Below are 26906 nucleotides of genomic sequence, written 5' to 3' on the forward strand. Positions count from 1 at the left end.
CAGTACACCTGGCATGTCCTGTGCAGTAGAAAATGTACTATAACTATAAAGCAAAGTTTGTTTTCAGTTGGCATGACATCATTAAGCAGGTAGTGTTCATAGACATGCATTTTGCAAATGATACTAATAATATTTATTTGTATAGCACCAACAGATTCTGCAGCGCTTTATAATATGAAAAGATGGATGTACAAAAAAGAACAAGGAGCACAAACTGACATACAGTAATACATATACAAAGAGCAAAAATGCAATGTAACTAGGACATAGTGGCCCTGATTTACTAAGATTGTCAGGCTTTCAAGAACCCTACAGCTCAGGGTTTTAGTTTTCCAAACCAACAGATTTATTAGTGTGTCTAATGGCCTTAGTAAGTCTGGCGGGTTTCTCACATGACAAAACTAAAACCCAACCTTACCACCACACTAGGGGAGGCTACATTATAGAATGCAAACTGGTAAAAATACAGATGGTTTGTTTAATAAATATGCTGAATCACTGACTGTTCACACCACAGTAAGTTCATCAAATTAATATAAAACCTTTATTAATGTGTTCTAAAATACAAAGTCCACAACACAGGCACAAATGTTGTGGAACATAAACATACCTCTCTTAGTGCACTTCCATGGTGTCAACCTAAGGCCTTATGCCAGAGAGGTCCAGGTGGAAGAGGAGGGGAGGGTAAAGTGTGATTTAATCTTACTCCTGGTGATTCCTTTCCCTGCTTTTTGGGGTACCCACCTCCTTAGCAGGGTGGCCCCAACCAATAAGTGTCCAGGAAAAAATAACAAACAGAGAATAGAAGAAATAAGAATAGAAGAAAGAGAATAAAGTGATAGATAAAGAATGTGCCAACATAAATAAAAAAATGACATAAAACACCACTAGTATCTTGTTCACTCCTGGTGGTGTTTCATGTCATTTTGTATATATTTATGTTGGTGCATTCTGTATATATCACTTTATTCTCTTTGTTTGCCATTTTTTTCCTGGGCACTTATTATAGGAGAGGGACCGTCATTGTGGTTGGGGGCCACCCTGCTAAGGAAGTGGGTACCCCAAAAGGCAGGGAAAGGAACCACTGGGAGTAAGGTTAGATTGCACTCTACCCTCACCCTCCCTTCCACCTGGACCTCTCTGGCATAAGGCCTAGGTTGGCACCTATCTCAGGCACCATGGAAGTGCACTAAGAGGGGTATGTTCATGTTTGTTTATTTGTGCCTGTATAGTGGACTTAGTATTTTAGAACACATTAATAAAGGTTATATTTTATTCTGAATGGCTGAAAAGAAATTTGCAAGGCGCCATAGGGTAAAACCTGGGAGACAGAGGTATACTGGTGGTAAACTATATACGCTCACCTTGTGATGTTGTACTAAGAGCACAACATCTATATGCGCTATCATTGAAGAGCCGGAGCTGCCGGGTGCAGATGTTGTTGGAGGGATCCAGAGCCACTGGGTTCCAACAGAGATAATCGATATGGAGGTGTCCAATCATCGTAGCAAGGTGAAAGAAGGGGGTTTACCCCCTCTTGAAATAAAAGCGGATACTCGTACTTTAACTAAAGTACATTTAATTTCTCAAAACAACACGTTTCGGGGTGCAGGGACCCCTTTATCAAGTTAAAAGAGACGTGTCCTTTTAACTTGATAAAGGTGTCCCTGGACCCTAAAACGCGTTGTTTGTTTTGAGACATTAAACGTACTTTAGTTAAAGTACGAGTATCCGCTTTTATTTCACTGCCGAACAGAACCAAGAGGGGGTAAACCTCCTTCTTTCACCTTGCTATGGTGATTGGACACCTCCATATTGATATTTTAATCTGATGAATTTACTGTTGTCTAAACAGTCAGTAATTTGTATATAATAGTAACCGCTGGGTTGCATACTATTATAGGTTACAGATCCTGATCCATTCATGAGTGACTCCTTTTAATAAATATGTCAATTTTAAAGCACAAAATGATGGGTATCTCGGTTTTTAGAGATTTTTGTGGCACAACGTTAGTAAACATGGTGAAACGAAAAAAAAAAAAAAAATAAATATCAACTTCAAGACAGAAATCAGGGCCAGTGTTTCTCTTTATGCATTTACAATACATATAGCTGTCTAGTGTTTTGTCTTTGTAATGCAACCTTTAAAATATTTCGTAATAAAAATCTACATCCATCTATAAAATAATTCCTAAAGTTAGAACTGGCTACATGCTATGACTAGGAGTTCTCGGCTGGTTCATTTTGCTTGATGGAAGGAGGTATGACATGCTGATGTGACCATAGCAATTAGTGCGGCAAATTCACTAAAATCTATCTCCCGGTCGTGATTTGCATCCAAGTCTCTGAATATAACATCAAGTGTGTTTGTGTCTTGGACTTGCTGTAAAATAAAAGAGACAAGAAGGTTAGTTATCTAAGGCCTAATACAGACCTTCCAAGTTTTCTATAAGAATAAAGAAGGTTGAGCTAGAAGACCACTGCAGAGAGAGCATGGGTGACTCTTACATCTATTGATAGCATTTTTGAGAAGCTGAAAGAACTTGGAATATTGTATAAAATGTATTTAGTAATTTAATTCTGACATCCTTAGGACTAGGGCTGTGGAGTCGGAGTTGGAGTCGTGGAGTCGGAGTTGGAGCTAGCTTTGGCTGGAGTCGGAGTTTGAGGTAGCTTTGGCTGGAGTCGGAGTCGGAGTTTGAGGTAGCTTTGGCTGGAGTGGGAGTCGGAGTCGGAAAAAAAATGTACCGACTCCGACTCCACTTTACAAAAATCTTTAAAAAATGTAAAATTGAATTTTGATATGAATTTTACAAATTTTGCTCATAAATATATATTATGAGCAACATTCTAATAGGACACTGGCCCTATTACTAGGGAAGTCATGGAAAAGTTGTCGGTCACTATTTGGCAGTCTGTTTCTGAGCTGGAAAGTCCATCGTGTGGGGGGAGATCTGTGCTGTTCTCTTCCTGGATGCTGGATGATTGTATATGAGCAGCAGTGTAATATGGAGATATCCTGTTTAATATAGAGGAGGAGGAGAAGACATAAGTAGTGTAGCAGTAATCACAGTATCACAGGGATCTGGCATTGTTAGCAGTGTTTCTGTGTGTATGGTGAATATTTAGTTAGAAACATAGAAGTTTGTCAGCAGGAAAAGATCACCTGCTCCACCTAGTCTAGTTCTGAGTTGTTCAGGACATAGAGGCTGGAGACTGGCTGCATCCACTGCACACACAGGAGAAGCTGCTTTATATGTTTCCTTATTCCCTCAGAAGTCGCCCCAGGATCATGTAGGACATTAGGGAGAAGCTGCTGAGCCAGTGTGATAAACTCCCTTGGTATATGACTGGCCATTTATGAAGGAGCAGGAGTCGGAGTCGGGAGTCGGTCCTGATAAAATTCAGCAGTCGGAGTTGGAGTCGGAGCTGCGGCTTACCGGCTCCACAGCCCTGCTTAGGACACTCCATGCTGCCACACAATGCTTCACACTACATACAGGGGGTTAATAGGCCAGGCCTAAGACTGATCATGACAGTGGGGACTTTCCCCCTCGTGGCACAGGCAATGATTGCAGGAAGACATCATTGGCAGTCTGGGCTTGATGGAGGAAAAAAAGTGTCACTGGATTACACTGTTGTCACAATTACGGGTGAGATGGGGCACAGGTCCATATATTACACTGGTTACCATGAGACTCTAGTTATGCCCCTGGTAGATATTGATGTAGATGGTCATTTAGGTCCAAAAAATTACAAGGCTTAATTGTCCAGACACAGAGCAGGTGGTATTGTCATTGAATCGGTAACTTTAAGCTACTGACTTGACTTTCATATGAAAGTAGTTTTTTAAGGTAGTTTATAGTCTATAAGTCTTGTGTAATCCAAAAACCGGCTCAGACAGAAAGCAACCGATCACAGCTCTGCTTTCGTTTCTCAAAATGAGCAGGGGTTAAAAAATCTGAGCAATCTTTATCCGAGACAGATCGATAAATCTGGGCCATTGCCTCTATTTCACTGCTCCTCCCATCCACCTATAACTGCACATTGAAAAATGTATATAAAAATCTTAACATATACCTCTGATTATTTACAGCTTTCCATAAATCAATAGTACAGGCAAAGATAAATCTTTGTGCTATATTTTATTACAGGAAAATGTCTCATTCCCCACCTAACAGACTCATTTCCTCCAATTAACCCCCCCCCCCCAACACACACACACATACATGTACCTCCTTAAAGTACAACTCCGGCCAAAACGTATTTTTTTTATATGTTATTATGTTAGACAAATTACTAATGTACAGTACATTAAGTATGGGAAATGCAAATATACTGCTATTTCCCTTAATTTAGTAGATCAGGGAATCTTCAAATTCTCTCAAAACCTGTGACGTCATGAATCAGTTGTACTTCCTATGGAGTGTCCAGCAGGAGGCGCACTATATATAGAAGTCTATGGTACTGTATCGTTTCTATGGATGTCTATGTAAAAAGTAATGTAATGTACAGTATGTTTTATTGATTGAATACATTTATAGAATACTTTGATAAATGTAGATGATGGGAGGAGTAGTACAGTGTGTATGTGTCCAGCACCGAGCAAGAAGGGAGGGGGGAGGTAGTTAGATGCACAGGCACCTCTCTCCCTCTCTGCTCAGTGCCCTTCAACTGTATTGATTGAATACATTTATGGAATACTTTGGGGAGCAAGGACACTCGCTCCCCAAAGTATTCCATAAAGGTATTCAATCAATAAAACATACTGTACATAACATTACTTTTTACATAGACATCCATAGAAACAATACAGTACCATAGACTTCTATATATAGTGCGCCCCCTGCTGGACACTCCATAGGAATTACAACTGATTCGTGACGTCATGGTTTTTTAGAGAATTTGAAGCCTTCCTGATCTACTAAAATAAGGAAAATAGCAGTATATGTGTATTTCCCATAATTAATGTACATTAGGAATTTGTCTAACATATTAAAAAAAAACTTTTGGCCGAACGTCTCCTTTAAGTCTTTGCTTAGAATTCACTAATAGAATCAGACAGATTTCCAGCATCACTGAAAGGTCAGGTTACAGCTGCCTATTAAGGGGAGGAGGAGGCTGGCTGCTATTACGTCTACTATACACAGCATACAGAGAAGAGGAGATTCTGCCCTCCTGTCTCTCTGTCACACGGAAGCAGCAGTGACATGGAAGATGTTATACAACAGTACTACTGTGTACTATGTATAGTGTACTGTCACTGTGAATCCAGCTCTCTCTTTTTACTTTATTCTACAGCTATTCCTTATTCCTATGGTACTTTTACCCTCTCCATAGGTAATTATAGGTAGCTTTAAAAAGTACCTGTCTCCTTAAGAAACTTCTAAAATGTCTTTGGATATGTCAGAAGTTTTGATTGGGGGGGGTCCCAGTGATAATATCTGCACCAATCCCTACATAAAATGGGCATCATTGCCCAGCTAAGTGCTGTCCCTGTTCATTATCTTCAGCACCGCTTGGCTCTGCACTGGCAGTGGTGCATGGCGTACTAATTCACAGAGGCAATCTATAGACTTTCTATTCAGATAGACATATCAGGCATACATTGCAACAGAATAATTACCCCCCAAAAGGTGAATATATCAAAACCCGTCAAGACTGTTGACAAGGACTATTTCGGTAACAACTATAAGGATACAGTAATTGCTCATAACGATTGTTTCTCCATTTAGATTGTGACATCTATGACGCAAATAGATTCTGTATTACTCACCTTCACGAATGTTGACATCTGTTTGTTGATCAGCTCTTTCAGGTTTTTCCTCCTCAGCTTGCAGTGGTCATTAGAGTAAGAATGGAAGATCCTTATGATGTTTACCATGGCGTTTTCCAACTCTGTCAGCTCTTGTCTATGGAAGGAAAAATAAATTATAAAAAAAAAATAAATAAATAAAATTGAACACACTTGACACCACCAGGACTGTGAGCTATAATGTTGGCAGTTTTTGTGCCAAAACCAGAAGTGGATCCAACAGGAAAGAAAAGTACAAGCTCTTCCATTATATTTTCCATCCTATTTGAATCCACTTCTGGTTTGGCAAATATTGCCATGTGTGACTCAAGCAATAAGGGAAAGAAAAGTCATTTTAGTCTTGTCTATGGTTGACCTGGACCATGCATAATTTGTGTGATCAGAGGCCAAGGTTGGTTGGTACTGTGGTCAGTATGAAAAAATAAAGAACTTTTGTTTTTATACCATTTTGTGGGCTTGAGTACACTCATTATAATTTTATTTTATTTTGTATAGCCTGAGGTATAGTGGTTTTACTATTTGTCTGACTGCACTTTTTACTGAATAGTTAAGGGTGGTGAACCTTATTTCAGAAAGGGCTGTAAATGCTGTGGTCAGGAGCTGTGACTTAGGGGCAGACTTCACACCCTCTGAGCCCTTTGATACCTCTTAACCTCAAAATTCACACCCTCTAAAGTAATACACAGCCTGGTGTTCCTGGGAAAGCGATCGCCGACCTGTTAGCCCCCTTGTTCCCTGCTCTCTGCTTGTGCTATTACACGCACAGACAGTGAGCATGAAGCAGCGGGAGGGGTTGCCTGAAGGATCCTTAGATTGTTTGGGCTGCCCACTGAAGTCAGCAGCGGTCTGCTGCTGCTGCTGCTGCTCCTATCACTAGGGACGATGCAGTTCCTGACAAAATCATGATTTTACAGCATGTTGAAAGACCACGATCAGCCCACATTGTGCTTATCGGCTGATCGTTGCCTTTCAACACGTGTAATAACATTAAACGATTACACTAAACCCATCTGATGATTCAGAGAAAGGTGCAGAAAACAGTAAAAATCCCTGTACAGTAATACCTCTGTTCTCAAACGTAATTGGTTTAGTAAGGCAGTTTGAGAACTGAGCAGTCTAAGATGTAATAATGTAAATGTGTTTAATTATTTTCAGCACCCACCAATAATTACCTACAGTACTCATTTATTACATTCGAAAGTCTCCAGTTTAATCCCCACAGAACAGAACGAGGCTATGTTCACACTATGTTTTTAACTCTCCGTTTTTGAAAAGAAAAAAATGACGGATGTCTTTTTGCTGTTTGGCCGCCCATCAGTGCAGTGACAGCTGTTGGCATATTATTCTAGTTTAGATGGAAATTTAATGGCAAAAAAAATCGCAGTTAATTTAAAACAATGGCTGTTGTTTAGAAATAACGTCCGTTATTTGTCATTAAATGGCAGCCATTCACTAAATTTCAACAGTGGGTGAACATAGCCTTTGTGTGTTTTCATTTTCAATCCACTCCTGGTTTTGATTGCAAAATACTGACCAAAATATTGAGCAAAAATACTGTGTGGGCACATAACTTAAATTTGTATGTAAATCTATCTAGATAAAAAAAATCCTTAAGGACAAGACTTAAATGCTAAACATGGAGAATTTGGAAGTCATTAAAAGTTAAAATTTCCAGTATATTTATGAAGACATTTTACACTAATAAATTAATCTAAAACAAGATATATAGTATGATTATCTATCTATCTATCTATCTATCTATCTATCTATCTATCTATCTATCTATCTATCGTTCTACCTCTATGGTTGCAAAGTGATATGTTCATCAAATGTAAAGGTGAAAGATGTTGACAAAGAGTTAAGAACAATAAATTATTAAATTAATCCAGAAGAAGACAGGAAAAACACGTAGGTTTTACATGTAGTATTTGATCAGTATTTTGACCCAAAAGCAGGAATGATCAGGAGAACATATATCTGGTCATCTCCAGAGCTTGGACCTCCTACTGCCCATACATTACAATTTTTGGTTGTTTATATATGTAACAACTGATGTCTAACTTTAAACATCTACATCTAAAATTGATGTCTTTTAATTTATCCTAATAAACTTTTTATGAGAATTGATGCCAAGAAGCAAACTGCACACTCTAGATGAATATCAGCGACACCCGAACCTTCTGCACTAGTGACCAGTATTACACGTAGATGTGCAGTGCTTGCAAACTTTGGTGCATAAAATGTAAATGCATAGTAAATCCCCAAATAAAGCCACTTTGCCTATTGTGTTTGATGTCTGTCTACATCCAGTGATCCATATATCAATGATTAGAGTTATAGAAGGTATGGATTTGGAAATAAGAAGAGGTTAGACGTACTAAGTTTCTATTAGCTGCTATTACTAAAAGAGGGTAACAGGCGGTACATAAAAAAAAAGTAATAAGTAATAGTAATAATTATAATTACCCATCTGGTAAATCTGAAGAACAGGGGCTTTCGGGCTTCATTAAAGCCATACTCAGAGCTGGACTGTGGACTCCTCACCGGGCTCACCACACATTGGACTGAAAAGACTCCTCACCCCCTTTGCCATTATACGCTCTTCGCCTGATCAATAACCACTTAACTGTAATTCTTTCCTCTCAATAAACAGGCTGCAGACTCCAGAGTGCATAATGGGATGGATGGTAATACAAATACTCATTTTTATGAAGGTTAATGTATTTTTACATGTGGTAGATACTTAGCCTTAATAGTGTGTAAACACCAGCTGGGTGGTCGCTGCTAGCCCACATCTAAATAATATAAATCAGAAGAACTGTGTATAGTGTATGAGAACTTAGATAGTAGCTGTACTTAAAAGTCCGGCGGATTAAAAAATCTGGCAGCCGGCCAGGGATAGGGGGAAATTGATGTACTAACTTACCTCTCCCCGTGCCTGCGGTGAGCCACCGCAGGACCCCCACTGGGCTTCAGGATCTCCAGAGCTGACACATCAGGACCCGGCTCATGGACGCCACTCCAGTCACTGATTGGTTGAGCAGCCAGTCCATCAGCTGGGACAGGCCTTTTCCCCCCTGAGTTGTGATGTCTTCACCTCTCGGGAGAAAATGCCTTCCGGCTGGGGTCCTGCGGCCGGCCCAAATGCTCACAGCAGGGACGGGAGAGGTATGTAAGTACTTGTGGTCAATTTTCCCCCTACCCGCTGCTGGATTTTATAATCCGCCACACTTCTCCTTTAACTAGTACAGGTCAGTAAAACTGCAGGGACAGTTATTTTATGTTTTTGTTTTACTTGCTTTTGCATTACTAGAAATGTTTTACATGTTGCCTACAGAGGGCTCGTTTTTTGTGCGGTGATATTGTTATGGTCAGTATGGTAAAGGCAGTCTGACAAGACACAGCCAATGAGCCCTGAGCTGACCCCACCCACTATCCCTACCTACTTGCCACGGACAGCCCTAAACGGCCCGGACAACCACGGAGTCTGTCCCTACACTAAGTAGGTGCGACACACAAAGCACGGACAGACGAACAAACACAATAAGAGGTGTCAGACAAACCAGGTCAGCAACAGTCGGGCGGCGTAGTACAAAAACAGCAAACAGGAGAATAGTCGAGGTCAGATGCAGAAGGTCCAGAATACAGAGATCAGAGGAACTAAGCAGGGCGCTGAGCAGGCGAGTGAACTCTAATAGTCAGCAGGGAAGGGAGAAACTTGCTGCTTTTTATCTAGGATCAGAGACTGGGTCCAGCAGATGATTGGACCAGCCCTGATCCCAGCAGCAAGTTCAGCTGAGAAGATCAAGCAGAGCAGTAACCCCTGCACTGCCAGGAGTCTGCCAGGAAATACGGGTGTGGCTGGCAAATACAACACAATTCAGACAGTACAAAAAAACCACAGACAAACTCAGCGCTTCCTCGACCGCCCGGCACGGACCGAAGAACGAAAAGTCATATTCCTAACAGATATATAGTTTTTATGGTACCATTTTGGCGTAAATGGGACTTTTTGATCACTTGTTAATCCATGTTTATTGGAATGTAAGGTGATGGAAAAAAAAATGGCAATTCTGGCCTTGGGTATTTTTTTAAATTTCATTTATGGATTTTACTGTGTGGGATAATTAACTAGGGATGGTCCAAACCTGCCGAGGTTCGGGTTCGTATGAACCCGAACGCTCGGCAGCAGATTTCCGCTGTCTGCCCACTCCGTGGAGCGGGCGGATACAGCGGGAGGAACGCCTGGAAAACTGGGATACAGCCTATGGCTATGGCTGTATACCAGTTTTCCAGGCGGTCCTCCCGCTGAATCCGCCCGCTCCACGGAGCGGGCAGACAGCGGGGATCAATACCGAGGGTTCGGGTTCGTACGAACCCGAACCGAACTCGGTTCGGACCATCCCTATAATTAACAATCAATTTTAATAGTTTGCATCTTTACACATGCAATGGTGCAATTCAGGTTTACTTTTTGGTAGTTAAAATTTTCTTTTTTAGGCTATGTTCACACACAAGAAAAAAAAAACATAAAAAAAATTGAGTGCAAGTAAAGTTTCCCACACATTTTTAGCTCCCCATGGCACCCTTACTTTCTCTTGCACAGCTCACTGTAATATTGATGAATTTCAGTGTATTTTCACTTTCACCCAGTCTGGCAGGCTGTAATAGGAGAACAAACATGACAGCCATGGAGGCCTTTAGAAGCCCCTTTGCTGCCATGCCAATTGCTGCTGATTATGGCACTGAGTAATGCTGCGTTTACACAGAGCAATAATTCGCCTGATCGTACGATTAACGATATCGAAAGAACAATCAGCGTTTAGACGGAACAATATATCGTACGGAAAAATCGTTTTGCGATCCCTTAAGCCTATCTCGTACATAGGTAAAATCGATGAACGACTGTTTACACGGAACGATTTGCAAATTTTTTGCGAATGACGATTTTAGAACATGTTGTAAGATCAAAATGAACGATTTCTCGCTCGTCGTTTGATCGTTCACTGCGTTTACACGTACCATTATCGTTCGAATTCGATCGATATCCTGCAAATTCGAACGATAATCTTTTCGTGTAAACGCAGCATAAAAAGGTGTTATCAGGGTGCGGTCTCACATATTGTAAAAGCAGCAACCCGGTGCCCATATGTACATGTCATCAGTCATCGATTGCAGCAGGTTTCCCTGCTGAGATCCAGTGCGATCAGGAGATATAGCTGGGGCTAGAGCACAGCAGTAGCAGTGTGATGCACTCCCCGGCTGCCCTCTAATTTTGACAATGTAGCAAATCAGGGGATAAAGCAAGGCCTCTGAGCTCTCTTTAGGCTATATCTCCTGATTGGATGAAGGGAGTCTCAGTACTGAGACCTGCTGCAATCAATAACTTTTGACATGCCTAATGACATTTCAAAAGTTATTTTAAATGACAGTGACTTTAAGCTGCTTCCAATTGCAACAACCTAGGCATAGAAAATTAACTGTTAACTAACACACTATATGAAGGACATCAAATACCTTAGAAAAATATAATGCAATACAAAGTTACACATAGGCAGAGGTAATTAAGTAAAATGGCTACGTTGTCTCAGATTCACACAACCATCTGCAAAGGTAATGGTCTGCAAGAGCTGAAATCACTCATCGTCATTATAATAGTGCATGGTCTTGGAGCTTTGCATAAATAATGATTCCATCTTTAAAGCTGTAATTTCATGATTTATCTAATGCACTGTCCTGACTAATGTCTTTGCTGAATCATTTATCATTTGTTGAAGTAAGGAAATAACAATGGAACCTTTTTAAAACCTATACTGGAAAAGCATGTATATGTGAGTTATAGAAGTGTATCGGGGATGGCTGGCCACCTGCCTGGAGCCATAGTCAATCCTTTTTTTATCAAGGAGGCAGAAAAGGAATATATAAAAAAAACACAAATAAAAAAATACCCTAGATTATATAAAAGAGGATAATACATCACAAAAGGAATTGTTAATGGTAATTTTCTAACATTAAAAAACCTGAGATTGGAGACATTACTTTTATATTTGGAAACAGGACTCTGGAAAAACTTACTGTCAATCAATGATGGGAGGGGGAGCAAGGAGGCACTACAACTCTCAGCACTACAGTGGCTTGGGAAAGCCTCTTTGAAACTTCAGATCAGAGAATAAAAGCATTGTTCTGGAGGCACAGACAGTTATATGAATGTATAGTTTGCCACCACAGCTCTTCACACAGCAGAGACTAAATCAAGCCTGACTGGTGAGAAGCGGGCACAGCGAGCATAACTGGGAGCCACTGCATCTCTTCCCATGTGATTGGATAGCAGTCATCATTAGAGATGAGCGAACATGCTGAGGTTCGGGTTCGTATGAACCTGAACTCTCGGCTTCTGACTGCCGCTATCTGCCCGCTCCGTGAAGAGGGTGAATACAGTCGGAGGACCGCATGGAGAACTGGGATACAGCCATAGGCTGGGTTCACACTATGTATATTTGAGGCTGTATTTGGTCCTCATAGCAACCAAAACCAGGAGTGGATTGAAAACACAGAAGGGCTCTGTTCACACAATGTTGAAATTGAGTGGATGGCCGCCATATAACGGTAAATAACTTCCATTATTTCAATACAACAGCCGTTGTTTTAAAATAACAGCACATATTTGCCATTAAATGGCGGCCATCCACTCAATTACAACATTATGTGAACAGAGCCTTTCTGTGTTTTCAATCCACTCCTTGTTTTGGTTGCTATACAGCCTCAAACATACAGCCTCAAATATACGTAGTGTGAACATAGCCCCAGCCTGTATCCCAGTTTTCCAGGTGGTCCTCCGGTTGTATCCACCCTCTCCAGTGGGAGAGAGAAGAGCTGGAGAAGAAGAGTGACCAGCAGAGGGAGCTCCTGTGTGCCGTCCACCTTGGGTGTAGTTCCCCTTTCCTCCTCACCTCACACAATAACAGTGAGTACTGCAGAGCGGCCATCTTTGGGAGAGCTGAGGTGGCAGGTACAGTGTAATAAAAGTGTTACATTATAATATTTACAAACTTACACCCTTGAGTGATATATATAGTATAGTGATATAAAATTCTGGTCTATAATAAATTCTTCTAACAAGAAGTAAACATATTTGACAAATAAAACATTTATTAAACCTTTAAAATAATTCACTGTTGGCGGTAGGGATGCCCCACGGAGCGTGGTGTGATGGTGGTGGTGGTGGGAAAGCCACTCAGCACTTTCTTGGAGATGATAGAGATGCATCTTCTCAGCTCCTCAGTACAAGTGAAGCATCTTAGAAGCAGTCTGATGGTTTGTAGAAAGCAGATGAGCATCCTGCTGGTGGTGGTGTTCTAGGTCAATGTCTCACTCGCATTTATCAGCCAGCTCACCGTTGGTAGTGGTGGTGATACAGCTGGTTGCCGTTGCCCAGATCTGTAGGAAGCTGCTGAGGGTGAGGATGGTGCTCCAGATCCAGGTCATTAAATCACTGGTGGTGATAAAACGTAGTTGCTTAGCAGGCGTCTGGTGGTAAACATCCGGCTGAGCACATCACTAATATCGCTGAGCCAGCAAAGCAGGCTAATGAAAGCAGTAGCCACGCTCTGCAGATGGCTGGTGATGGAGATCAGGCTTATCTGGTCAACGGTGGTCATATTACAGTTGAGCAGGTCTCCAAGGATGGTGTCTGGACATTTTGAAGGTGCTGGAGTTGATAGACTGCAGGTTGCTGCTGGTGGAATTGGGCCTCTGCAGATTGTTGGTTGTAATGTTTCAGCTGGGCTGGTCTCTGATGGTAGTGTTCGGCCTCCGCAGACCACTGGTGATGTTGTCCCAGTTGAGCAGTTCGCTGATGGAGTTTCCCCCGCTCAGTGGGTTACTGAAGGTTTAAATCAAGGTGAGCGGGTGTCTGGTGGAGAGACAGCCCCCCAGGATTGTAACCGCATTGCACAGGAGGTTGCCAAAAATGGAAAGCTCCCTGTGACGCTGTTCTTCTCTGTCCATGTTCTGACAAAAATCAGAAGCACTAGAAAAAAAATGGCAGTATAAGCAGGCAGTATGCACGGGCAGTACAGACAGTGTGGTCACTAGTGTGGAGCCCCTCAGAACAGAAAGTCTGGGACTCTGCACCTTCTAGGGCCCTGGGATGACATTAACAATTATGTCACTTACTTGACATCATTGCTTGTATTCTGATGTCATGAGCATGCCCTGACAAGTTGTAGTTTCACGTTGGGGCACATTGCGCTGCAGTCTTAGCCATGTCACTTACTATACAATATCAAGATGGGATATAGGCTTTTATGGCCTCTCAGAATGATGTAGGGTAAGTTCAGACATGGAGGATATGTTGCAGATTTTTACAGCCCAATACATGTGACTAGCGGTTGTACAACCAGGTCTAGGGGCATAGTTAAATGCTGATGGGCCCTGGTGCAAAATTTTAGCTTAGTTCCCCACCACCACCATCCCATTTGATGAGGTGCAGTCAAAGGCCAAAAAAACTTAATATCCAAATACTCTAAGGTGACGCCCCCTAATGTGCCATTGTGTCCTAATGAACTGTCACTGTATCCCCTCATGTACTATGCCACTGTCCCCTATAAGTAATGGACTGTACTGTGCCATTCTCTTATCATAGTTTTCCAATCTTTGACTCTCCAGCTGAAAGACTACAATTCCCATCATGAACTGCCAGCAGGATGATGCAACCTGAAGAGACACAGGCTGCAAAACTACAACTCCCAATATGAACTACCAGCAGGTTATGATGGGGGTTGTATTTCTGCAACATGGAGAGACACAGACTGCAAACTACAAATTCTATCATGACCTGTCAGCATTACATAATGGGGGTTGTTGTTCTGCAGCCTTGAGACACAGGCTGCAAAACTACCACTACCATTATAAACAGAGAGCAGGGCATGATGGGTGCTGTAGTTCTGCAACCTCTAGGCTGCAAAACTACAACTCTCACCATGAACTGTTAGCAAGGCATGATGGGGGTTGTAGTTCTAGGGATAGTGTCACCTGTCCAGGTTTCTGCTCTTCTCTGGCACTCTGGCCACCTCTGGTCAGACATGTCACTTCTTTCAGCGGATAGTGGAATACACCGGCCCATAGAATGGTGTCTATGGAGCAGGCGGAAAGGCGCGCGGACGGCTGACGGAATTCTGCGGATATTATCCGCGAGAATTCCTCAGTATGAACCCACCCTTACACAGAGCAGGAGTCCTGGAGGCAGTAGAGGGAGCATGGGGCTCCTGCCAGCAGTCTATTCCGTTGTATCGCCAATAGCTGGGAGTAGGGAGAGAGAGCAGCCTACTGAACCGTGTGCCATCATGACAGATGACCGGAAGTGGTGAAGCGCACAGCGGGCCCCCATAGTGCACAGGCCCAGTCTCCATGGCGACCGCTGCAACCCCTATAGCTACATCATTGGCCTGCATGCTGCATATTTTATTCCCGTTGTTCAGATTCTGAAAGGAAGACCCAGAATAAAGGAATAAAGCCTGGGATGCAGAACCACAAAAAAAACATTTTCATTGTTTACATTTTTTTTTTTGTTGTAAAAAGCCAAATATGGTATAAATGAAGACAGATCCATTAAATGGTCACGTGTGCTTAGCCTAGTGTATAACGCAATCCATAGAGCCCCGTATGCCCGTGAGGGGACACGCGCCTCATGCGGCCTCTGTGCAGCAACAGTGAGTGTAGTGCACGATAGATGCGCTTATACTCAATATAACAGAACGCAACACACGCACAAGCACACACTGACGGCTTCTCCACACGACAGATAGAGCGTCTCCAGCAGACTGCGGCTGATCACCGCCCCCTGGTGTTCTCCAGCGGAACTTCCGGCCCACCGGAAGTGACGTCAGAGGCCCGGAAAGAAAGCCTGCAGCTTAGGCCGAGGAGCGGGACCGGAGAATGGTGGATTAATCGAGAAACCGATCACCGGATGCCGTGTGGAGGATAGCGGAGGGGATGGAGTCCCTGCTCACCTCCGCCAGCCGCTCTGAGGACGAGGACTCCTCCGCCGGACACAAGAGGAGCCTCTCCCAGGGGTCAGGCCTCATACCCAAGAGGAGGAGCTCGTCCAGGTGACGTACAGGCCGCCCGGGCTTCCCTGACTACATAGGGTTACTGACGTACTGACCGGCTGCTGTGGGTATAGAGCAGGGAAGGGGAACACGGCTCTCCAGCTGCACTACAACTCCCATCATGCCTGGAGAGCCGAAGCTTTGCACTTGTGACATTGTGCCCCCCCCCCCCCAGTATATACCAGGGACATTGCCCCCCCCCCCATATATACTAGCAACATTGTGCCCCCTCTCTGCAGCAGTGACGGCCGGGAGGTGCCCCTCTCTGCAGCAGTGACGGCCGGGAGGTGCCCCTCTCTGCAGCAGTGACGGCCGGGAGGTGCCCCTCTCTGCAGCAGTGACGGCCGGGAGGTGCCCCTCTCTGCAGCAGTGACGGCCGGGAGGTGCCCCTCTCTGCAGCAGTGACGGCCGGGAGGTGCCCCTCTCTGCAGCAGTGACGGCCGGGAGGTGCCCCTCTCTGCAGCAGTGACGGCCGGGAGGTGCCCCTCTCTGCAGCAGTGACGGCCGGGAGGTGCCCCTCTCTGCAGCAGTGACGGCCGGGAGGTGCCCCTCTCTGCAGCAGTGACGGCCGGGAGGTGCCCCTCTCTGCAGCAGTGACGGCCGGGAGGTGCCCCTCTCTGCAGCAGTGACGGCCGGGAGGTGCCCCTCTCTGCAGCAGTGACGGCCGGGAGGTGCCCCTCTCTGCAGCAGTGACGGCCGGGAGGTGCCCCTCTCTGCAGCAGTGACGGCCGGGAGGTGCCCCTCTCTGCAGCAGTGACGGCCGGGAGGTGCCCCTCTCTGCAGCAGTGACGGCCGGGAGGTGCCCCTCTCTGCAGCAGTGACGGCCGGGAGGTGCCCCTCTCTGCAGCAGTGACGGCCGGGAGGTGCCCCTCTCTGCAGCAGTGACGGCCGGGAGGTGCCCCTCTCTGCAGCAGTGACGGCCGGGAGGTGCCCCTCTCTGCAGCAGTGACGGCCGGGAGGTGCCCCTCTCTGCAGCAGTGACGGCCGGGAGGTGCCCCTCTCTGCAGCAGTGACGGCCGGGAGGTGCCCCTCTCTGCAGCAGTGACGGCCGGGAGGGGCCCCTCTCTGCAGCAGTGACGGCCGGGAGGGGCCCCTCTCTGCAGCAGTGACGGCCGGGAGGTGCCCCTCTCTGCAGCAGTGACGGCCGGGAGGTGCCCCTCTCTGCAGCAGTGACGGCCGGGAGGTGCCCCTCTCTGCAGCAGTGACTACAGGTGTATTTTAGTCCTTTGTGATGAATAAATCAAATGTTTTGTTTCTTAAAATCTCAGATTCATTAAAAGGAAGAAGTTTGATGATGAGTTGGTTGAGAGCAGTCTCGCCAAATCCTCCAGTCGACCACGAGGCCCCAGTGGAGGAGAATCGGGGAGATTATCTGGCAGTGAACCATCATCCAGTGAGAAGAAGAAGGTAGGCTAGTGATAAGTCGGTAGTCCTAATGGCCTAATAGGTTACACAGAGGTAGGGGCTGTATACTGAGCCCTGTATATAGCACTTTTTATGAAAGATAGCTGTTCATTTCAGTTTTTTGTCGTAGAATGGGGTTTAAAGTGGGTCTGTAGAGATTCATGCTTACCGAATCACAGGTGTCATGTTATCCCAATAGGCTCCCTTGTTACTGGCAATTGTGTTTTACTGTAAAACACCTAGGCATTTTTAGAGAAAAACGATTTACATATAGAGCAAAGGCACAAGAGAGGTGTCAGGGAGGCGATCTCCCCGTCTTCTATCCCTGTTTGTATGTGGAGAGACAGAGGAGCCCGCCTCCCAGACACTTCTTTTTTTTTTTTTTTTTTTTTTTTTTTTTTTAAGGCATTGGTTTGAGTCCTTGTAATCTACTGAGAGTGTGAGTAGACCAATAGACATCAATGTGCACTAACTCTAATATGGTAATAGGGATCCGTAAATTACAAGACGTGTGAATAAGGCCTTAAACTATGTTTTAGTCAGGACCATCATAGCGTTTTTGAGTAAAACTTAGTTGTGGTGCCTGTCTGGATTTCATGATACATGCTTTTTGTCATGTTTACTGTAGTAATAGCCTTTTATATATGTATCTGGACCACAGTAATGGGTCTTCTATCGTATTTTTTACTGTAGCAAGTTTGCAAGACAACACCAACACCAGCTCCGCCATCCCCTGCCCCGAGTCCCAGCATCACAAAAAGGATAAAGAAGAGTAAACAGCCACTGCAAGTTACCAAGGACTTGGGAAGATGGAAGCCGGCTGACGACTTGCTTCTTATCAACACAGTGCTACAGGTATGACTACACTTCTGTCTGCCTTTTTGTATTGTTGCAACTTGCACTACTTTATTACTACTACATTACAATGCATTGTTTGTCACTTTAATCTCCAGACCAATGATCTTCAGGCTGTACATCTCGGTGTGAAGTTCAGCTGTCGTTTCACTCTCAATGAAATACAGGAGCGGTGGTATGCGCTTCTATACGACCCTGTCATCTCGAAGTGAGTCATTTACTTTATGTATGCCAATAGTAGAATTTTAACTTAAAAAAAAAAAAAAAAGATTAGAAGAATCTAACCTGCTGTTATGTTCTCATAGGGCAGGAGGAGCTGAGGAAGAAGGTGATTTTCTTAGGGTCCTATTACACGGCCTGATCATAAACTGTAAAAGAGCGCTGATCTAAACTATTACACAGGCCGACTATCGGGCAGCAAGGGCTGCACAGACATTGTTAATGATGTCTGTGCAGCCCTCGCCTTTAATGTAAAATAATAAAGTATTACCTTACCTTACCATGTTCCCCCGTGTCCTTGGGCCTTCCCAGCTCTGCTTTCTGTTCCGGTCTCTGCACTCACAGGTCACCGACTGCGCAGCCAATCACTGGCCAAGGCATTGCAAAGACCAAAACTGAAGGCAGAGCTGCAGACAGCTGGGAAGCCCTCCGAGGACACCAGGGAAACTGGTAAGGTGAGTTAATATTTTATTATTTTATAATGCAATTCTCAGCTGTTGGCCGTGCGTCGCTATTACAGGTAGCTATAAGCGTCCGAACGCCCGATGATTTTAGTTCTGGACCTAAACAAATGATCAGCCGATGACTGTTCCATCAGCTGATTGTTCTCTCTATTACAAAGAGCAGTAATCAGCCTGATCACTGTGTGAAATAGGGCCATTACTTGCATCCTTTGTGCCATTTTCCCTCTTTTATTATGTAAATTAGTCAGTTTGGGCCCTTGGTGGCAGTACTACGGCCCTTGGTGCACTGACCCTCCCGCTCCTCTTCATTAATATTCAGGTGGCACTCTGGAGAATGGAAGTAATAAAACCATGTTTCTCCTCGTTGTCTCCAGCCCTATGGAAACATAAGAACAGGTTTCATTCTTCTAACTTGCTGTTTGTCATCCTTAATTTCAGCATCCAAGAAATTTAAATCGAGTCAACAAGTGTGTGTGTTTTTTTTAGGTTGTCATGCCAGGCAATCCGTCAGCTACATCCAGAGGCCATAGCTGCTATTCAAAGCAAGGTTCTGTTCAGCAAGGCAGAAGAACAGCTGCTCAGTACAATCAGCTCCGTAAGTAACATTATTATTTTTTTTTTTTTACAGTATTTTACAGCTGCTTTATGTCCTATAATCGCCATAGTCGATGCAGGAAGTGTTTCAGCTGCCCGTTGAGCTGTGTACATGGTGGTCAGGAAAGCTGGAGGATAGTAATACTTCTCTCTGGAGAGTCTGCCTGTCACTGATAGCCAGCTCCATTCCATTTCCATAGGTCTTTGCACACTGGTCAGACATTTTAAAGGTAAGCTATCAGCTGGTTAGAAGAATCTACCCTGCTGATATCTCCCTATAGCCCACAGTGCATTGAGGATGGCGCAGTTTCAACGATATTAAAGAGGACCTGACAGCTTCGGGCAGCAATTTCTCCGCCCCGGGTCCAGGAGCAGGACTTCCTGGAAGGATAAAGTGCGCACACTCCACCGGGGGGTCGGACGGGCGCTGCCCTGGCAGCCGGCGTGACTGGTCATTTTTAGGCATTTAATCTATATGCAAATATGTTGTTTTGGTGCACTGGGTGAGGGGCTGCCCCTTCTACTGAATATCAGCCTTAGTGACTGCCAAATGTGTTTTTATGGTGGACGCTAAGGGGCTTTGTGTTAGGCCGCCACCTTTTCATACTGACAGCCGGGCTCTTGACTGGTGAAAAATCTGATCTTGCTATCTTTACTCAATCACATGCCGCTGCATATAATGAACCTCTTACCCCAACGATACCCTAACCCTTCTGTCAATGGATTTTAAAATATTTGATATGCCCACATCTTTAATAATCATAACAATAAAACAAAATATTTTTTCTGAAGGGGAAAAACAAGCCCCTACTCATCTTAAAATAAGAAATAAAACTGTTACAGGTTTTTGTATATTTGTGTATATTTCAAGCACAAAAAATAGACACCACCCCCCCCCCCCCCCCCGACACCTCCGAACCTAAAAAGTAGAATATATCCAAAAAAGCCGTCACTAGGCTATGTTGAAAGTAAAACAGCTTATAGAATGTGAAATTAATGCAACTGTTTGGGCAATAAGGCCCAAATTACCTTGTTCACTGAGGGATGAAATCCTTCACTGGTCCTAAACTTGTTTATTCAGATGCCATACTTCCTGATAATGCAGAAGTCAATTATGTACAGATATAATAAACATAATCTTTAACCATTGGAACACGCGGACTGTGTGTAGTTTGCTCACTATTTAGCACTGTTCCCAGAGCTGAGGTTGGTGTATTCATTCAATGTTTAATGGCCAAACCTTAGGAAGCGTGAAGAGATGTTTTTAGAATCCTCTAATACATATTGATATACATATAAAGTGACATCTGATGCTTTCTGTGTTGTTGATACTATTGGCATTTCTTTACAGAGTTCTCAGCCGACACTGGAGACTTTTCAAGATCTACTTAACAAACATCCTGAGGTTTTCTATATGTCGCGTACAGCCAAGTCTCTCCAGGTACACTGGCAGCTTATGAAGCAGTACTACCTATTGGAGGACCAAACAGGTATCTAAATCATGTTCTTCCTCTTTATGTTACACAAACAGGCTATGTTCACACAACATATATTTTGTACAACGGCCATGATTATTACGAAAATATACGTTACCTTGCTGTCTTAGGGATCCTGGCCGAAGCGTATACACATAGTATATGCTCCGGACAGGATCTCTCGCGGCGCTGCAAACAACTGAAGTGTCAGTTTTCTGCGGACACTATTCATTGAATAGCGGCTGCAGAAAACCCTGTCAGTGCACACTATGGAGCAAGCGGCTCCGGCCGCACGCTCCATAGTGTGCAGTGGAGAGTTCTGATGCGGGCACGCACGTATGCGCCCTCATCAGAACTCTGCGGCACTACACATCATCGGACCGGTACTGCAGTACCGGCTGGGATGATCTTTTCAGAGACCATAGCCATACAGCATATGGTAATCCATGAATAATCCTCTTTTCTTTTGTTAATATTTTAGTTCAGCCATTACCCAAAGGGGATCAAGTCCTAAACTTTTCTGATGCAGAGGACATGCTTGATGACACTAAACTAAGGTAAGGAAGTAGTTGTTATAAAGACTAATAATTTGAACTAATTTGGACATTCGTTTTTTTTTTGTTTGTTTTCAGTCTGTTTTCAGCCTGCAGGAATTGAAAAGTAACACTATCTGTAGTGGATACAGAATTTTTGATGTTCTTTTTTTGAGCTTTTTGTTGTGTTTACAGGGTTCTATCATTAGCTGTATATTTGTACATTTCTGTGTGTGTGCAAGCATGCATCCATACACAAAGAAACTAGCCACTCATCTCATTGCTATAGATCAGTATCCGCATTCACATGCTGACACTGATTAGCCATATAAAAGTTTTTGTTGAGATGAATTAGCTTTCTAAATGAACTTTGTAGTACTATGATTTTGTAGTACTCTATGCACATTGATTGCTTTAGTTTTGTTATACAGCAACCAAGCAACCAACTTTTCATTCATTCCCATTCCCTGATTTATTATTAATTTTTTTTTATAGGGATTCCCGTGATGAAGTACTGGAACACGGTAAGTTCAGGCTTTTACAAATTACAAAGTTAGTCACCTGCTAAAATGTTATATTAAACATTCTGGTTCTAGAAAATGTGGATGAAAAACTAAAAACCATCACCAAACATCACTGTGGCAGGAAAGGGGTTAATCTGGACTACTGTATATTCTCTATACCTTACATGCAAGGCTTTTGGTGCATATTTTGAGTTCCTGTGAATAAAGTTACTCCTTTTTATAGAGGTTTACCTTTTGACTTTTACAGAGCTTACTGTCGCTGACCGTCGCCAGAAGCGTGAGATCCGTCAACTAGAGCAGGAGCTGCATCGCTGGCAAGTGTTGGTGGACAGTATAACAGGTCAGCATTTTATACCTTTTTCTTTAATGTTTTTTTTATATAGTGAAATGATGAGCCTGCAGTTAAGAATATTTGCTATGCATGAATGTCCTTCAGTCTGAGCAGAAAATCAGTAAGGAGGATATTTTCTGCAGGATGTGTCCATGTTCACTAGACTGACTAAAAAAGTGCATTGTATACAGGTGCACTTCCCACCTCTACCTACTATATCATATTCTGCAGACATGCCATAAATGCTTGAGGTGGAAATACCCCTTTTAAAAATTTTCAGTTGGATTTCTGGCTAATAATTTCCAATTTTTGTGACTCGAAGCAACCCCAAGGATCACCTGAATGGAGGGGTGGCTGTGCTGTATGAGGGTGCTGTAGCCTCTTCAATCCCTACCAGACACAGCTCTGTACCATTGGGTAAGGAATGACCTTTGTATTCAAGTTTTGGACACCAGAAGTGATTGGGGCAAGTTGCAATACCAGGTACGGTCACTACCTAGTGTGTGGAGCTGTGCCTGGTAGGATTTATAGAGGACCAGCGCAGCAGGCCCTTCAGTCACCAAGGGTGCCAGGAGTCAAACCCACACCAATACAATATTAGCACCCTGTCCTCATTATACAACACCTTTAACATTCTGAAATTATTACTAGTATTGTAAGCCCAGTTCATAATGGATCTCCTTCCTCATCAGAAAAAAAGGTTACCAGTAAATTGAATAGACATATATTTGTTATGCGTACCTACATGTCCATTATGTTGTTGTATTATTGTGTTTTGTCATGTGTAGGAATGAGCTCTCCAGATTTCGATACACAGACATTAGCGGTTTTACGTGGGCGCATGGTGCGATATCTCATGAGGTCCCGAGAGGTAAATAAATACAGAGATAAATATATATTTATATTTTCTTGGGTGTTATGTCTGCTAATAGTAGCAAATGTTGTGTTCTTTCCTTACCAGATTACTCTAGGTAGAGCCACTAAGGACAACCAAATCGATGTGGACCTGTCACTAGAGGGCCCAGCATGGAAGATTTCTCGCAAACAAGGTATTATGTGGTCTGATAACATTACTAGGTCATCTGCATGGATGGATTTTTATAATGCCTCTATGCCCACTGCCAAACATTTTACTTCATTTGATTGAGTGCCAAGTTATACCAATGTAGGGAAAGTGAATGGCTACTTGCAGCTGCCACCAGGAATATTGTCTGATCGTCTGGGAGGATGAGGATCTGTTTTTCAGGGCAACTTGAGGCTATGTTCACACACACAATACTTTTGCTCAATATTTTGCTCAGTATTTTTCAACGAAAACCAGGAGTGGATTGAACACAGGCTATGTTCACACACTGCTGAAATTAAGTGGATCATTTAATTGCAAATAATGGCGGTTGCTTTAAAATAACGTCAATTATTTGCCATTAAATGGCGGCCATCCACTCAATTTCAACGGTGTATGAAATGTAGCCGTTCTGTGTTCAATCCACTCCTGGTTATGGTTGAAAAATAGTGACCAAAATACTGAGCAAAAATACAGTGTTTGAAAATAGCCTAATAGACCATTTGGGACGTTCCCCAATCTATAACTTCATGACAATCATTCATTAGTTCAGGTCCAAATGTTCAACCTTTTGATTGAACATTCACATGTGACTGCATTTTTCAGGGTTTCAGTGAACTTCAAAGCAGACCATTTTGCCTGTTGCCCTGAAATGTGGGCATAGCCGAGGCTTGAATGTTATAGGAGGGACAGAGCAGCAGATCAGGAGGGGGAGGCATATTTCCTTACTAAATGTACTTTAACTGTGTGGGTATAAGTGCGGTGGGTATAAGCTAAAGCTTTGGCTGTCCAGGCATGATGGGAATTGTAGTTTTGCAACAGCTGGAGGGCCTGAGTTTGCCACCCCCGATTTACAGACTCCCTTGTGAATCCTTTACTTACAGAAGAGGCACTGTTTGAGTTGCTGTATAGTAAAAGCACACACATCGTAGTTGGTGGGTGGCAAATTAGGATTTCAGTTATTGCCACACATGAAGTCGAGAGCCTGGTGGTGGTATCTTCCCAGGTGCCCCTAACTCTTCTGCAAGGAAGAGGAGTATGGAGCATGATCTGTAGTTACAGTTCAGCGTTTGGTACTTTGTGAGTAAAAAGCTTCTCAAACTTTTAGCCTGTTTTACATTGAATCTGTTTTGCATTTTCTGCCATGGAGGTGTTATAAAGCTGAAGAACAATGGGGACTTTTTCATCGCAAATGAGGGAAGAAGAGCTCTTTATATCGATGGTCGTCCTGTATTACCAGGGAGCAAGTGGAAGCTAAGTCACAACTCTGTGGTGGAGGTATATGAGCATTTGCTTTCATCTATCTTGTATTACAGCTAGTTTATTATTCTGGAGCTTTCATGTATTATATAAAGGTAATATGTCAGAAAATAACGTACAGTTTTTTTTGTTAATAAATTGTAAATCCCCCCCCCCCCCCTTCTAAAATATAATTCATACATACTGATCAAAATGTGTATCAATATCTGCATCAATAAACTTTAAAGGGGTTCTCCATGAAATATGGAGCCTTTTGGTAGAACAAGAATATACATGTATCCTTTATATCTGTTCCCTATATGCGCCTGGTTTCTGAAATAGTTTCATATATTTCATTTATTTTAATGGTGATATTGACTGACCGTTCGATTCTTATTTTCTTTTTTTCCCATAGATTTCTGGCCTCCGCTTTGTGTTCCTTATCAATCAAGATCTCATTGCTCTCATAAAAGCAGAAGCTGCCAAGATGATCCAGCCTTGAGGAAGTCTTATGTTTTTAGGAGTGTGTACATAGCTTATGTCTCCTCTGTGCTTTCTATGAATCCTTTTCAGGTAGATTCCTGACTGCAGTCTGTGCCAGCAAGTGGGTAACCAGAGACGACAGGAAGTGACTCCATCCTGTATTCAGATCTAAGGATGATGTTTGTTATATAGCATAGGGGATTTTCTGTTAATATTCTTTGATGTTTTTGTTACATGTCTTTCTTATTGAAGTTGCACTTGGATTAAACTATGTGCTTTGTAAGGAAGTGTGTATTTTTAATGTAAACTCAAAGACTAATAATCAACAGGAAACATTTATTTATCAAATGTTGCTGTAAAATATTTCATGAAAAACGTGTTGGCATAAGCAATACTAATAATAATAAAACGAAAAATCTTCCAATGTCATGCAGTAGATGGTACCATTAGATACTGAGTGCTTTCATACAGGTGAGTATCTGCACCTTACACCCTGTCCCCCCCCTTCATTGTTTGCTTTATGTGGAATTAGTTAGGTCCCTTGTTCCCTATATATTCTCACAAGTATGATTGTTTATGCTGTCCAGTGTCCACACCATGAATAGATTAAACATTTAGTACATGTTTGGAATATTTTAGTTGTACTAGGACTGTAAGAGGTGGGCCCAGTATAAAAGAACTGTTAAAGAGGACCTGTCACCCCCCGTGCCGGGGTGACAGGCTCTCGACCCCCAGTTAGATCCCCTTATACGTACCTTATCCCGCCAAGTCCCGCTGCCGGTCCCGGGACGGAGATATCCCGGTCACAAGCCGACGCGCTCGCTTGTGCCGGCTTCTGACCGGGATATCTCCGTCCCGGGACCAGCTCAGGCAGCGGGATGAGGTACGTATAAGGGGAATCTAACTGGGGGTTGGGAGCCTGCCACCCCGGCACGGGGGGGTGACAGGTCTCCTTTAATTTATGTTTTGTATCCATTGCAGATTTATTGTTTTGTGTTTACCTATTGACACCAGGGAATTCTATGTCTGCAGTGTCTAGAAGAAGGATACCTTCTGGTGCAGAACCTTTAGACGGAAATAATAACCAATAATAAGCAACCAGTCAGGTTTCACTCTGCATCCTTCACAGATTCCTTGTAAAATGAAATGTAAAATTGTAAAATTTGTTGTTAGGGGCAACTGAGCAAATTCTACTTTACACCAGTTTGATAAATCTTCCCCCCCCCCCCCCCCCCCCCACATGTTCTGATGGTAGGTACACTTATGCAATTATACACAATGAGGCAGATTTACTAGTACCAGTGTGACAGAATTCTGGAACACTTTGCACTAAGAAACTTGAATTACCAGTAACACATTTAGGCTATGTCTCCACTCAGATTATGAAGTTTTGTATTCTATTTCTGTAGTGTCATTATAATTGGTACTTGTTGCAGTAGTCTTTGGTCCTCACTGCACATTTATTAATAGCGAAAGATATATTTTAAGCCAAAGCCAGGAATGGATCTGAGAAGAGGAGAAATCTCAGTCTTTCCTTTATGACCTGTTCTCTGTTTATAGTCTGTTCCTGGCTTTGGCTTAAAAAATCTGTCTGATAAATCCCTGTATAGTAACACACTCAGTAGCTTCTCAGTAGACTCAAATTTTCAAAGGCTGTGCACCATTTTGATAAATTTGGTGCAAAACATGCACACCCAAAAGATATGCACACAAATACATTTATACCTCTTATAATAAATGCCCCCTTTGGTGGTCTAAGGAACTGGTCTTGTGTTGCTTGCAGGTGACTAGTCCCATC

General features: G+C 43.2%; 2 protein-coding genes across 2 annotated transcripts; one reads left to right on the top strand and one right to left on the bottom strand.

Annotated features, from left to right (window-relative positions):
• Positions 1-1864: 1864 nt before the first annotated feature.
• Positions 1865-15654, bottom strand: LOC138792523 (protein S100-B-like). Its single transcript, XM_069970070.1, has 3 exons — positions 15586-15654; positions 5777-5912; positions 1865-2383 (listed from the first exon to the last, which is right to left on the bottom strand). Exons 2-3 carry the CDS (start codon positions 5882-5884, stop codon positions 2240-2242), a joined length of 252 nt encoding a protein of 83 aa, XP_069826171.1. The 5' UTR covers positions 5885-5912; positions 15586-15654; the 3' UTR covers positions 1865-2239.
• On the top strand, positions 15563-25395 carry MCRS1 (microspherule protein 1). Its single transcript, XM_069970071.1, has 13 exons — positions 15563-15924; positions 17193-17331; positions 18022-18183; positions 18282-18391; positions 19353-19461; positions 20812-20950; positions 21417-21492; positions 21964-21992; positions 22240-22332; positions 23112-23194; positions 23285-23372; positions 24537-24664; positions 25041-25395. Exons 1-13 carry the CDS (start codon positions 15809-15811, stop codon positions 25125-25127), a joined length of 1359 nt encoding a protein of 452 aa, XP_069826172.1. The 5' UTR covers positions 15563-15808; the 3' UTR covers positions 25128-25395.
• The last annotated feature ends 1511 nt before the right edge of the window (positions 25396-26906 follow it).

The sequence above is a fragment of the Dendropsophus ebraccatus genome, chromosome 5 (genome assembly GCF_027789765.1).
Source record: "Dendropsophus ebraccatus isolate aDenEbr1 chromosome 5, aDenEbr1.pat, whole genome shotgun sequence".
In the NCBI taxonomy this organism is placed as follows: domain Eukaryota; kingdom Metazoa; phylum Chordata; class Amphibia; order Anura; family Hylidae; genus Dendropsophus; species Dendropsophus ebraccatus.